The 13,512-nt window shown below is 32.6% G+C and overlaps 3 protein-coding genes across 3 annotated transcripts; 1 reads left to right on the top strand and 2 right to left on the bottom strand.

Annotated features, from left to right (window-relative positions):
- The first annotated feature begins 118 nt into the window (after nt 1–118).
- Nucleotides 119–920, top strand: LOC129804366 (EKC/KEOPS complex subunit bud32). The gene has a single exon (XM_055851618.1). The coding sequence runs from the start codon at nt 184–186 to the stop codon at nt 862–864; it is 681 nt and encodes a 226-aa protein (XP_055707593.1). The 5' UTR covers nt 119–183; the 3' UTR covers nt 865–920.
- A 4,333-nt stretch (nt 921–5,253) lies between these two features.
- On the bottom strand, nt 5,254–6,217 carry LOC129801031 (dehydrogenase/reductase SDR family member 4-like). Its single transcript, XM_055845788.1, has 4 exons — nt 6,159–6,217; nt 5,684–6,086; nt 5,490–5,624; nt 5,254–5,424 (listed from the first exon to the last, which is right to left on the bottom strand). Exons 1-4 carry the CDS (start codon nt 6,215–6,217, stop codon nt 5,254–5,256), a joined length of 768 nt encoding a protein of 255 aa, XP_055701763.1.
- A 5,748-nt stretch (nt 6,218–11,965) lies between these two features.
- On the bottom strand, nt 11,966–13,238 carry LOC129804359 (dehydrogenase/reductase SDR family member 4-like). The gene is made up of 4 exons (XM_055851608.1): nt 13,125–13,238; nt 12,606–13,008; nt 12,397–12,531; nt 11,966–12,309 (listed from the first exon to the last, which is right to left on the bottom strand). The coding sequence occupies exons 1-4, from the start codon at nt 13,181–13,183 to the stop codon at nt 12,139–12,141; spliced, it is 768 nt and encodes a 255-aa protein (XP_055707583.1). The 5' UTR covers nt 13,184–13,238; the 3' UTR covers nt 11,966–12,138.
- Nucleotides 13,239–13,512: the final 274 nt, after the last annotated feature.

Below are 13,512 nucleotides of genomic sequence, written 5' to 3' on the forward strand. Positions count from 1 at the left end.
ATTAGAATTTTTGAAAGTAAAAAATATTTAACCGTGTTTTTCTATGAAAATTTAAATTTTATAGCACATTTTATTGAGGAAATTTTTCCGGAATTTCGACCTTCCCCTTTAATTGTCACTTTGTTTGTTTACAAAAAACACGTTTCTTTAACTTTGGTTTTTTGCCCAAAAATTCGTGAAATTATGTCGTGTCAGGTGATAAAACAAGGTGCGGAAGGTAAATTGTACATTGGAGAGTATAAAGGGGAGAAATGTTTGGTGAAAGAACGCTTCCAGAAGAAATACCGGCATCCGGAACTCGATGCACAGCTGACGAAGGAGAGAATCAGAGCTGAAGTAAAAGCGATAGGAAAGTGTGCTGGGCTTGGTATTCGTACTCCAAAGGTCTTTGGGCATGATCTCAATGATCGTAAGATCTATATGGAATACTTCGAAGAGGCTGAAACTGCTAAAGACTATATAAATAGGTTGATTTCTTCAGAAGAAGATGCAGTGGAAGCAGAGAAGAAATTGGAAGAACTTGCTATGAATATTGGGAAGATTCTGGGCAAAATGCACGAGAATAATTTAATACATGGTGATCTCACAACTTCAAATATGCTAATGGTACCGAGGGAGGATGGTCAGAAGGAACTGGTGATGATAGATTTTGGCTTATCTAAAGGGAACAACAACAACGAAGCGAAAGGAGTCGATCTCTATGTTTTAGAGAGGGCTCTTCTAAGCACTCATAGTGGAGCCCCAAAGCTCTTTTCAGCAATTATGAGGGCGTATAAGGAGGAGAATCGAAAGAACTCGGAATCTGCAGTGGCTAAGTATGAAGAAGTCCGGGCCCGGGGAAGAAAAAGAACAATGGTTGGGTGAAGATCTAAACAATTTCATTGTAATATCGATTTTTTATTAAATTAATATCTTACACTAACACTGCATTTTTCTTTTCCTTTTTAGATTGGATTAGATTTTATTTTCTTTTAATTTTTAATATTGGACAAATCCAATTTTATGTTCTTTTAATTTTTAATCATTCCGTTCCCTATGAGTCCACCGCCGTCTTATGGTTGATTTCAAACTTCAGGAGCAAACGCTGGGAGTGTTCCTTTGCTGATTTGCTGATTGAACTTATAATGCCCAACGCACAATAACTTTTGTTTTGTAAACATGTTTTTGACATTTCAATGAGAGTGAATGAGATCTAGATCTAGTTATCTCGCTCACTCTCATGGGAAATTTTGAAAATATGTTTACAAACAAAAGTTATTGTGCGCTGGTCATAAAGCTCAGCGCACAATAACTTTTGTTTTGTAAACATGTTTTCAAAATTTCCCATGAGATAGAGCGAGATGACTAGATCTAAATCTCACTCACTCTCATTGAAATGTCCAAAACATGTGTTTACTAAACAAAAGTTATTGTGCGTTGGGCACAATAACTTTTGCACAAAAATAAATATCAGCGACTCAGAATAATAAAAAAAATATCTCCGCTGTTTTTCTTTTTTCATTCTACCGCCTTCATTTCCTCCAAAACCATTTTTTTGGTTTATTTCAAAAACGACTTCTACGATTTTTTTTTATTTTTGGATATGGTTTGGCAAAGATCCAAAATATAAGTGAATATTTCGTCCATTACATACCTGACTTAAAAAAATCGCCATCTTGAATTTTCGAAGGTCAAAGTTTAACAAGGCGTAGAGGGCCTATTTTTCAACCGATTTGGTTAAAATTGGATTTTTTGAAAGGTCTTGAAATTTCCAACTCGACTACATCATTCTTAGTCGGTAGAGAACCCGTAAGGGGAAGTGGAGCACTTTTGAATTCATGGAATAGCAAAGAGGCAATGCTGACAAAGCCTCTACCTCAAAGGGCCTTCCTGAACAGTTAATTTAAATATTTTATTGTTGTATAATGAGCTGGCGTAATGGATATTCTATGAACACTTCCGGTAATCGCCAGTGGAAATTTATTTCACCTCAAAAAGAAAAACAAATTTTCTGTCTTGCCTAGAGCTTTCGGTCCGAATGTGGACCTTCTTCAGTGGTCGACTAGACTATGTTTTTTGATTTCCTGAAGTTCGTTATTTTTGGAAAAATAGAGGATCATCATCAGCAGTAATCACTTGGGAAGATTTACTGCTTTACTGATTACTGCTGGTGATGATCCTCTATTTTTTCCAAAAATAACGAACTTCAGGAAATCAAAAAACATAGTCTAGTTGACCACTGAAGAAGGTCCACATCCGGATCGAAAGCTCTAGGCAAGACAGAAAATTTGTTTTTCTTCTTGAGGTGAAATAAATTTCCACTGGCGATTACCGGAAGTGTCCCCATAGAATTAAACATTTTATATTTTTTTTTAACTCATAACGGTGCTATCACACTAGGATTTTCACAATTTAATTTTAAATTCAATTGAGCCAATTGAGCAATAAAAAATTTCTAGATTGACTTGAAAATTCTCACAGCCAGGACACATTTTGCAAGAAATTTGCTCAATTTTAAATAGTGCCGCGAGATTTTTGATTGTGAATGACTCCGAAAAAGGTATGATAGTACTTATCTGTAAGTCCACTTATATCTATTATGCAGAAGGATCCCCAAAGGCAGAAAAAAGAGTTGTAGGCAAGGGGGCTCATGAAGAGACTCTCATACATTTTGTTGAAAAGCCTTATGAAGTCATCCCAACTGCGATTTGGAGAAATTTAATTAATTACTAATTAATAAAATTAATAAAATTAATAAAAATAATAATTAATTACGAGCGAATAAATTTAATAAGAACAATTTGGTGCAAAAGGATACTTGTTTAACTGCATAAAATTGAAATTATTGAGCAATTTTAACATTTTAATTTGCTGAATTCAAATTTAATTGAGCAACCACATTTATTCTATTTTAGCATGTTTAAACATGTTTTGGTGGGCCAAGTATTAGTTTATATCAATAAATAAGCGAATATCTATCAATTAAAATGATTTTTAATGCAAAATAATGCATATGAATAATTCATCTGAAAAATAAATTGAATTTACAAATTTGTAAAAATCCTAGTAAGATAGCACGGTAAGACACTTAATTTTAATCATGCGGTCTCTTTAGTATTGCAGATTTTAAAGTTTGAATTTGCTATTCGATTCTAAAATTGAACCGATATTAAATACGGTATTAAATAAAAATCAATAAATAGAAGTATACTTACAACCAAAAATAATTCAGGAATATTAAGATTTAGCTCACCTGAAGAACATTTTCGCCTAAGGCGTGTTTGATATTTTGAAGTGCCTTTTGTTGGATCTTATGGATTTAAAAAAAAAACCAGAATCATTTAATGATATTTAAAGTGTTGTGCAAAATTCAGCAAACTCTAATTCTTAAAATTTTCAAAATAGGCGTTTAAGAGAAGGTCCAAAAATAATTAAAATAGAGTTTGAATTGAATTTTTGAAAAAAGTTTTTAATAAGGTTTTAAGATGAAACCAAATAAACTCTAATAAGAGACTGACTCTAAAAAAGAGCATTTTCTGTTCCATTTTTTGATCGATTTCCCGCCATTTTTTTTTTTTTTCAAGGAAAAGTCTTTTTAGCCTTTAGCAATCATCTTGCAGCTTATGAAAATAGCCGAAATTTAAATTCAATTTTCAATTTTAAGAGAACATTTTTGTTTTATTTATCGGAATTTCGACCCAAGAAAAGCCAGTTTGGAAATATTTTAAACGTTTTTGAGATTATTTGTGAAAGTGTTCTCTCTTCTTAGCAAATAATTTGAATTAATAAAAAATTAAGTATAAACGGATTTATGATGAATATTAAACAGAAAGTGTATTGTAATCTTCCCAAGGAAGTTTTAAAAAGAAAACTGAAGTTAATTTTGATCTTTTCCCGTAAAACAAAAAGAAGAGCTAATATGTATTAGGTGAGATTCTTAACAATCTCACCTAATATTTATTTATGAAAAACTATTGAAAAATATTTATAAGCTACCTGAACCACTTTAAGTCATCAAAATCGGGCTAAAATAAGATTTATCAAATTATAACAGAGGTGTGCAAGAACCGTTTGAAACCGAAAAAATGTCAAAATGAAAATTGAACAAACCTACATAATTTTGACGTTTATTCGGTTTCAAACGGTTTTTGCACACCCCTGCCTTATAAAGTATAAAAGCCTTTTTGGTTTTAAGAATATCCTTTTGGGACATCATTCTTAAGCTATGTAATTTCCGTTACTAAAAAACTACTCAAATTCATGAGAACGTTTTTGTACCGCTTTATTTAAATCTGTCTAAAGCGGCACAGATGTGGAATAAAAATTAAATTTTCTCAAAGAACAGTTCCTAAGTGGATTTCTTTTTCCAAAAGGTCCTAATAAAGTTTTCAATCATTTTAAATAAGATCAAATTCATAAAAATTGGGCATTTTGTTTGCACATTTTCGAGAAAGTTCTTGTTCTTTGTGTTTGAAAAAAAATTCTTTTGGGAATAATACTGCCACCATCCCTTCTTTATAAAATCCTGGGTACACCCTTGACACTAATAATAGAGTATCTTTATCAATCCTGAATGATGGGCACCTCAATCTATACTGAACATAAGACAAGATGTAGCGCTTAGTGCTTCCCCCGTTCCCAATTTTGTTCTTGGTATCCTGGGGCCTCTTTAACAGTTTGCTGACTAGGCTTTTTACCCTGTATCCGCCATTTATATTCCCTATCTCTAATTCTAATGTTTATTTACCGATTCCTATGAACTTTTTTCCTTTGGTTAACCTTTTGTACTCAAAACTATTAAGAATAGGTTAAAGTGTATAGCATTCATGATTAATTTAGTTACAGTCAAGTGTGTTAATCCGGGCGCTTCGCTATCTGGATCGTTTATGACTAATCCACTTAAAATAATATTTTTATTTTTATTTCCGTATTATAATCACTACGGTAACATAATGTAACTATTCAAGTTTGAGAAAAAGCAAAAATAATATTTTTATCCATTACGTAATGACCTCAACACACTAGAGAAATTTATGTCCATATTGAAATAAATTCCGTTTACTAGTGTAAGAAAAACTCTTCAATATAGACCGACTTTATTATCGTGTCTTCAATGACTTACCACACGCAAAAAGTTTATTAATTAACGGGTAGAACATTTTTGTCACCAATTTAATTAAAAGTGATTAATGCTTAAATAAAAAAAAAGTTTATTATTCTGAACAATTTTTTTGCTCTCAAATTGAAATTTCCTTTCTTGTTCAAAATTATATACTAAAGACGGCTCTGCAATCCACCTGCAATTACAATTGTTTCTCCAGTTATGTAACTGGCTTCATCTGAGAGAAGAAAAGCCGCAGGTGCTGCAATTTCTTCAGGACGTCCTATCCTTTTCATAGGTATCTCATTTTCCACTATATTCTGGCAAAGTTCTGTTTTAGCGATCTAAAAATGGAGAAAAAAGTGCATTAAGATTAGATAAATATATTTCAATTTTTAAATAATCCTACTTCTGTTAGAAAAGCAGTATTAACTGGTCCTGGAGCTACACAATTCACCCTAATATTATCCTTTGCCAATTCCATTGCAAATTGTTTAGTTAATCGCAATAAACTGGATTTCGAAGAAGTATAAACACCCATATACTGAAAGATAATTTTTTTTTACCAAAAAAAAACCATTTAGTACTAATGTTCATATTTACAGGAACATCCTTGTAAATAAGAGAAGTTGCCATGAAAAGAATGCTTCCTGCACCTCGTTTCCTCATTGTGGGAATGACTTCCTTGGTCAAGAGGAAGGGTCCCTTAACATTGACATCGAAACCTTTATCCCAAGCACTTTCTGGGCAATCCATAAGATCTCCAATATATGGACTAACTCCAGCATTAATCATTAGGAGATCAATCCCGCCAAAATTTTTAACAGCTTCCTGGACAAGATTAGATCTCTCTTCGGGATTAGAAATGTGACACTTTACTCCGATCACTTCAATATTCTCTTTCTTGAGAGTTTCTACTGCTTTATTAACATTATCCATGTTTCTAGAACTCACAACAACTTTAGCCTTCTCTTGCCCTAGTCTCCTAGCGAGTGCCAGACCAATTCTGAAGAGATAGTATTTTTCCAGACAACACTTAATTTAATTATTATAATAAATTGTTAATTTTATAACTAACCCATCCGTAGACGCTGATAAAACAGCAACTTTTCCAGCAAATCTTGGAAGATATTGCATTATTTTCTCGCGTAAAGCTTATGAGAATTTACTAGAGAAACGATCACAAGAGCAAAACTAAAGCGTGAGCCTAAGGATGAACCGTATTTATAGAGCACTTAACTTATACACTAAATCCGCAAAAAGAAATTTTATTCTTCATTAAGTTTTTATTATTACTCGAATTCCATAGAGTAATAATGTAATCTCTTGATTTCACGGACTCCCCAAAATTTATTTCCACATCTCTTCGGCATTCAAAAAAAAAAAATATGGCAAATCGTCTCAGCTTTGCGGAATGCTCGAACTAACGAGATAGAGCGCACCGGGAATTAGTGGGGAGTAGGAAAAAACAACGTCTAGAAATATTGATTTTTTATTGGGAGTCATCGAAGACTGGAATTCGATGTCTCTTACCAAGCTCCAGAACGGTGACGAGTTGAAAAAAGACGATTAATAATAATATAACTACTCTCTCTTTGAGTTCGAGCAGTAACAGCGCAATAATTTTTATCTATCAGATCGTTATGCCCCCCTAGACAGACGCCCTAGGTAGACACACTTACGACTTATGCCGAGGGACAGCTCAACGTACTTATAGTCAAAATAATGATTTGAATAAATTTCCATCAGTTTCTTAATAACTAAGGCTAAGCCGTCTCTCGGCTTAAGCTGTAGAGGTGTATATAGTCACATTAGCAGCCAAATGGGTAGAGATATTGACTTGCAATCTGCAAGAGCACTCCCTGTTTAACCAATTTTGCATGACCCTAAAATCATCATTAAGCCCTCACGCCCCTCCACGACAGCTCCATACAGTAGATCCTTTCTCCTTTAAGGACGAGAAGCTTTCCGCTAAGCGAAATTCAATGAAATCAATTTTCCCTCGATATTTTAGCCTAAATAACAGATTTATGGTTAGAAAAAAATTTTCCTATCCCTAGAAGTTCTGGAAAACTATGGGTCATATATGACCCAATCGTCCGTAAAGGTAAAAACGCACAAAATTTTCCAGACGACTATTTTACTCGTTTGCTTTGTTATTTTTATAGGAGGAATAACTTGAATATATTTGTAATAATAAAAAGAGTTATTTAGAGTACGAGTAAAAATGAAAACAATCAAAAATTAATTTAAAAAAATATCTCATTAAATTTTTGGTCTTAAAGAATCTTGAAGAGTGGTACACAAAAATAATAATTTTTATCATAAAAATGTATTAATGTTTACTTCATTTTTATCTTTATGATATTAATCGAAACCATTTCGAGTACTGGTAACACAGAGACAAATGTCGCATGCCTCACAAATACAATTGGTCTTAGGGTAAGTGTGCCAAATTTCGGCATAGTTGCATGCAAGCGCCAAAGTCTCAAGTTTGAAATGTAATATCTTTGATAGAAATTGATATTTTTTTATTACATCTTTTTGAGGAGTGTTGCTTAGAACTTTGTAGACAGTTTATCGTCTTTATTTACTCCAAAATCATTCTTAATACATTTAAAAATGAATAAAAATTTAGACATAGCTTTGGTGCCTTATTTCGGCCACCTTCATTCTCATAGTTCCTTGCCCTTCGGGAATTCTTCCAATCCCTTTTTCGCGTCATCTAGTTTGTCGAAGCTACATTTTTTGTTATTCTTTTGCATTGTATAATCTCTAAAGTATGTAAAAACTAAAAATTCATGGAAATTCGAGGAACAAAAAAGGTGGCCGAAATTGCAAGCTGGCCGGAATTTGACACACTTACCCTATAATCCTTTTTTTTTCTAATAGCACCATGTGCACCTGCGCCTTTCCTCAGTTTTCTTCAAAACAGGTTTCATGGTAATGGGTAGGTGCAATGTTAGTTGTCTCTGCGAATTTCAGACGTACAGTTGCACATTGTTGTGAATCCGGGAGTTCTTCCGGCGTTGATGCGTCCTCGATAAAAAATTCAAAGTCCACTTCATCCACGTCTTGTTCAAAGTATAATTTGTCACTTTCGTTCAGGATAAAATTGTCGTCTGGGCATTATGTGGATGATTTCGTGGTCATTGATCTTGAAATTTTTTTTTTAATTTTTGAAGCCATTTACAAGAGTAAAAAGTTATGAATTTACAACATTTACGTAGAAGTATTTTATAAATTATCAAAATATTACCTGCTTCAGTCAGTATTTCACTGGGAAATCTCAGCTAATTGATATTATCACACAATATTACACGAATAATTGACTATTTTGCGCACACATAAACAAAAACATGAAACATTCTGACCTCAAAACTTGGAAATCCATTCGGTATTTTTTTTTACCTTTATGGACGATTGGGTCATATATGACCCATGAAAATTATAAAGCTTTCCTGAAAATACCATCAAACTATAATTTTTACTTTGTTTAGATATATTTTGTATAGTTATTGCAATTTCTAGTCCCAAGAGGTTTTTGCTTAAAAAAAAATTAGAAATATTAAAAATATTAAAATTCAAGCACCAATGTGAAAATTTGAAAATTCATCATTTTTGAGCTTAAATATTTTTTATATAGCAAGTAGCTGGAGATTTTCAAAAAATATCCTAGATTCCTACATCTTTCAACTTCGTGATTATGTACAAACATTAGAAAGAAATAACTTCAGGTAGTCAGGAAAAATTATTTTCTCTATCGTCCTTAAAGGGTTAATTGGGCATTTGGGGCGAAATGTCATCCGAATTATAAAGAAATTCGGACGTGAAACTGTTTGCTTTTCAAAATTAGTAATGAATCAGTAATTCATTTTATTTTCAGAAATCGATTGTATTTATTACTGGTATTACTATGTCCTTTTAGGTAAATGTGATATTTATCGGTTCAAAAATTATTGTCAATTAGAGGAAAGTGAGGCACATTTGATTAGGACACTTTTGAAGATCTATGAGTGTGTGATCTATGAGTATCAAAACGTGTAAATCCAAAATTTGTGGCCCGATCTGACGAGGTCGGATTTCACTTTGACCACAAAAGCTGAGATTGTAAAGAATCCCAACTAATAAAGAATTTCAGCTAAAATATAAAAGCAAGAATGGTAAAGTAGAAAAAACTTTACGAAATACTCGAACTTATGAGTGTGATAAAAATCTAAATAATTTAAAACAAAACAAACTTCACGGCATTACATCAAATTTCGAACAATCTGCGAAGTACTCTTTCTACAATTGTTTTTTTAATAAATTAAATGAAATTATCTAATTATTTATCTAAGAATAATATATCGAGGAAAAGCTATACTGTATACTGCTTCTTTCATTTCATTACTCATTTATTTTAGTACACGAGCTTTAATAAAATTAAATTGATAATAAAATTCGTTCTTAAGGCATAAAAGCTTTATAATTACACAAAAGGAATATTGAGAGTATGTATGTTCAATAAATAATGTACAACAGCGCAAAACTTCCTAACAAGTAATTACAGTGGGACCTCGATAGAGTCAAATAATTATTTCCAGGCCTGTTAACGAGATGGGGTGGAAATGAGGGATGTATTGATAATCCTCTAGTTGACTTATGGTGGGTTGTCCAAAGACTCCAAGTCAATATCTTTAACCATTCAGCACTTAAATCTTAAGTGTACAAAAAAAGGAAGTTTTAACCATTTTTTCCTTACAAATTTTAATGTTATGTTGCTTATTTTTGTTTTTGATCCAAATTTTCTTTGGAGATTAGGGAGATAAGTTCATATTTTTTGTTTGTGCAATAATATTATTCACTTCCAAACTAATAATGGCTCAAAATTCCTTATATTGCTTTTAAATATATAAGAGGGAAAAGACAAAAGCATTTTCAATCAGTCGAAAAGCTTAAAATCACGAAAAGAAAATTATTTTGTTGGAAAATGATTACATGGTTAAGACACGAATTTTATCATAATATTACCATGTATTTACATAAATGTTTTTCTTGTGTTAAAAACGTTATATTGATACACCAAAACACTGATTTTAATTTCGAAAAAATCATAATAAAATATATAATATTATTAATTCAATAATAAAGGAAAAGTTGACTCTATCGGGACTCTATTTAGGTCGTTGACTCTAACGGAGTCCGTAGAGTAAAAAAAGGCTGTTGACTCTGTTGCAGATTGACTTTATTGGGAGTTGACTCTATCGAGGTCCCACTGTGATTACTTTTAGTAAACATCTGCAAGCAACAGGAAATCTGTCGGTCTTGGATCGTTCTTTAATCATAAAATGTTTGAAAAACTTTTTAATTACTTCATTTTACCTAAACAGTAATGCAAAATTGGTAAGAAGCCCAGATAAGCTCATGGTAGCTGAGATTCTCTACAGGAAACCTCAAAATGCGTGCAACTCGGGATTAGTGCAACTTCTCATTGCAATATTTTTTTCGAGATAAAACAATTTAATCACTTGAAACATGTATAACTAAAAATGTCATGAAGCTTAATCTTTATCTCCTCATTCAAAGAAAATCGTGAAAAAACAGCTACTTGACCTCATAATTCAGGCTTTTCCCTTCTTAAAGACGACTCCATATTCCACCTGCAATTGGAATTGTTTCTCCAGTAATATAGCTGGCTTCATCTGATAGAAGGAATGCTGCAGTTCCCGCTACTTCCTCAGAACGACCCCACTCTCTGTATAACTCAAGATTTTTTTGGAAAATTTTGACTTAGGATTGGATAATAAGAGTAAATGGTCCATTAGATTCTGATCAACACTGAGAAAAAGGGGTGCGATTAACTTTTTTTCCTCGTAACTTTAACACTTTTTGGGTGTAAAATATATCAACATTTTTTAATGTTAATTTTACACCTTTTTAAGGGTAAAATTAATATGAAAAAGGGTAACTTTTACCCCTAATACACCTAAAAAGCATAATATTTACACCGATTTCGGATCAATATTGCAGGGTAAAATTAACATTTCCGGAATGTTATTTTAACTTTTTCGGATTTCTCTCAGAGAACCAATAAAATTGCTTCATGTTTAGAATATTGAGACCTTCGGGAACTGGGCTAAACCTCTAGTCTGAAGACACCTCAATGGTGTGACTGACTTATTTAATTTAAGGAAGACGTTAGAGGTAGAACTCGAGACTTTCCAAGACAAGATCCTACATTTGCTTCAGCCACCTTGTCCCGATATTGACTCTTCTCTAGAAAACAACTTACATAACTTTTTTGAGTATAAATACTTCATTTTATGGAGTAATAAAACAAAATTGGCAAAATATCAAAGTTATAAGAGAGATAACAATTATCGCAATCTTTATTACTTGACTAAAATTAGTATTATTGTTCCATAAGAGCAAAATAATTCACTCATTTGTACACTTTTCTCAACATTTTTCTTTGCTCTTTGCGATTTGTGAGTTTTAGAGACAGAATTTGAAAACAATGTAATACTGATCTAGAGGTAATAGCCTGCGTGGGGACCTGTATATTGGCCTAGAGGCGGATTGGTGTAATTAATCGAAATAATTGTTAAACTACATGTCCATAAATTTATACTAATGCGACTCTAGGCTTAAGCTTCTGCTCTGTCGAAACTCTAAGTTCCCATAATCTTATCATTCGCAATAAAGTTTCAGTGAAAACTTTACTCTCGTTAATTTCAAAACTAATTGGTGTAATAATCTTAAAAACTCCGGTCTTCCTCGGTAAATATTTTCTCTCTCATTTCTTATCAAAAAGAATTACCCTCTTGGTAAGAAGATCAAAAAATTATCTCAATCACTCACCTTTATCGACTTCATCAGGAAAGAAATAGAAATGTTAAATCACGATTTGTTTGTGCTTTAATAAGTTTATAATGGGTCCAGTTTAATATACATTTTATCACTATCTGCACTACATAGATTTCTATATGTTGAGTGTGTAGAGTCATGTTGGTAAAGTCACATGAAGAAATACATAAATTACGGAAGATAAGGATTCACATCGGTTTATCAGATGTTTAAAGACGAGTCTGCAATCCTCCTGCAATTGGAATTGTTTCTCCAGTAATATAGCTGGCATCGTCTGATAGAAGGAATGCTGCAGTCCCTGCTACTTCCTCAGTGCGACCCACTCTCTGCATGGGTACATCATTTACAATGCTTCGTTTGAAGAACTCTGTTTTAGAGTACTGGAATTATAAAAAAAATGATTATTTTGTATATTTTGTTTGAAGTGTTGCACTGCTAATACAACGACTTTAATTAATTTTGCTTACTTCACTTATAAATGTTGTATCTATTGGTCCTGGAGCCACACAATTTACTCTGATATTATCTTGCGCCAATTCCATTGCAAGATGTTTAGTTAGGCGTAATAAACAGGTCTTAGAAGAAGCATATAGACCAAGGCCCTAAAAAGTTATGATGACATAGCCAATTTCTTAATTGCGGAGAATGTATTTAATTATTAAAAATCATTGCTTACGACTGCATCCTTGTATACTGATACAGTGGACATGAAGAGCATACTACCTCCACCTCGTTTCTTCATTAAAGGAATTATTTCCTTAGCCAAAAGGAAAGGTCCTTTAACATTAACATCAAAAGCTTTATCCCAGGCACTTTCAGGACAGTCAACCAAATTGCCAACGTGAGGATTGACTCCAGCATTGATCATAAGAATATCAATTCCTCCAAAGTGTTTCACAGCGTCCTGAATAAGATTGGTCCTCTCTTCAGGATTAGAAATATGGCACTTTACTCCAACCACTTCGATATTCTCTTTCTTAAGAGTTTCTACTGCTTTATTCACATTATCCATGTTTCTAGAACTCACAACCACTTTAGCCTTTTCTTGCCCTAATCTCCTTGCGATTGCTAATCCCATCCTTAAAGAAAATTCAGAAACCTAATATAATTAACATTTATCACGCGACTAATAGAATGCAGGATGGTAGTTAGCCAAAAAGAAACAAGTGCATTGAAGATTTGAAATTGAACTAACCCTTCCGAAGATGCTGATAAAACAGCCACTTTCCCAGCAAATCTTGAACAATGATACATGGTAACTCCTGAAACACGTTGTCTTCACTAGATCGTTAGAAAAAAACTGAAGAACAAGAAATTACGAACATCACTGATATATATACTGAGCCATTGAATTAAAAAAAATCGACTTGCATAGTTTGCACCATAAAATTTAGTACTGCTTCATAAATCAATAAAAATTCTTTATTACAGATCTTCTTCCATCTGCAGACCACAACATTATCGTTAGGCTTTAAATGATAAACTGATAATTTGCTCAATTCGTTATAAAAAGTATGTCTAGCAATATTATGTAAAATATTGCTTCAGGTACACAATAACACAGAATTATTAAAATTACCTTT

This window comes from Phlebotomus papatasi, chromosome 2 (assembly GCF_024763615.1).
Source record: "Phlebotomus papatasi isolate M1 chromosome 2, Ppap_2.1, whole genome shotgun sequence".
Lineage (NCBI taxonomy): Eukaryota > Metazoa > Arthropoda > Insecta > Diptera > Psychodidae > Phlebotomus > Phlebotomus papatasi.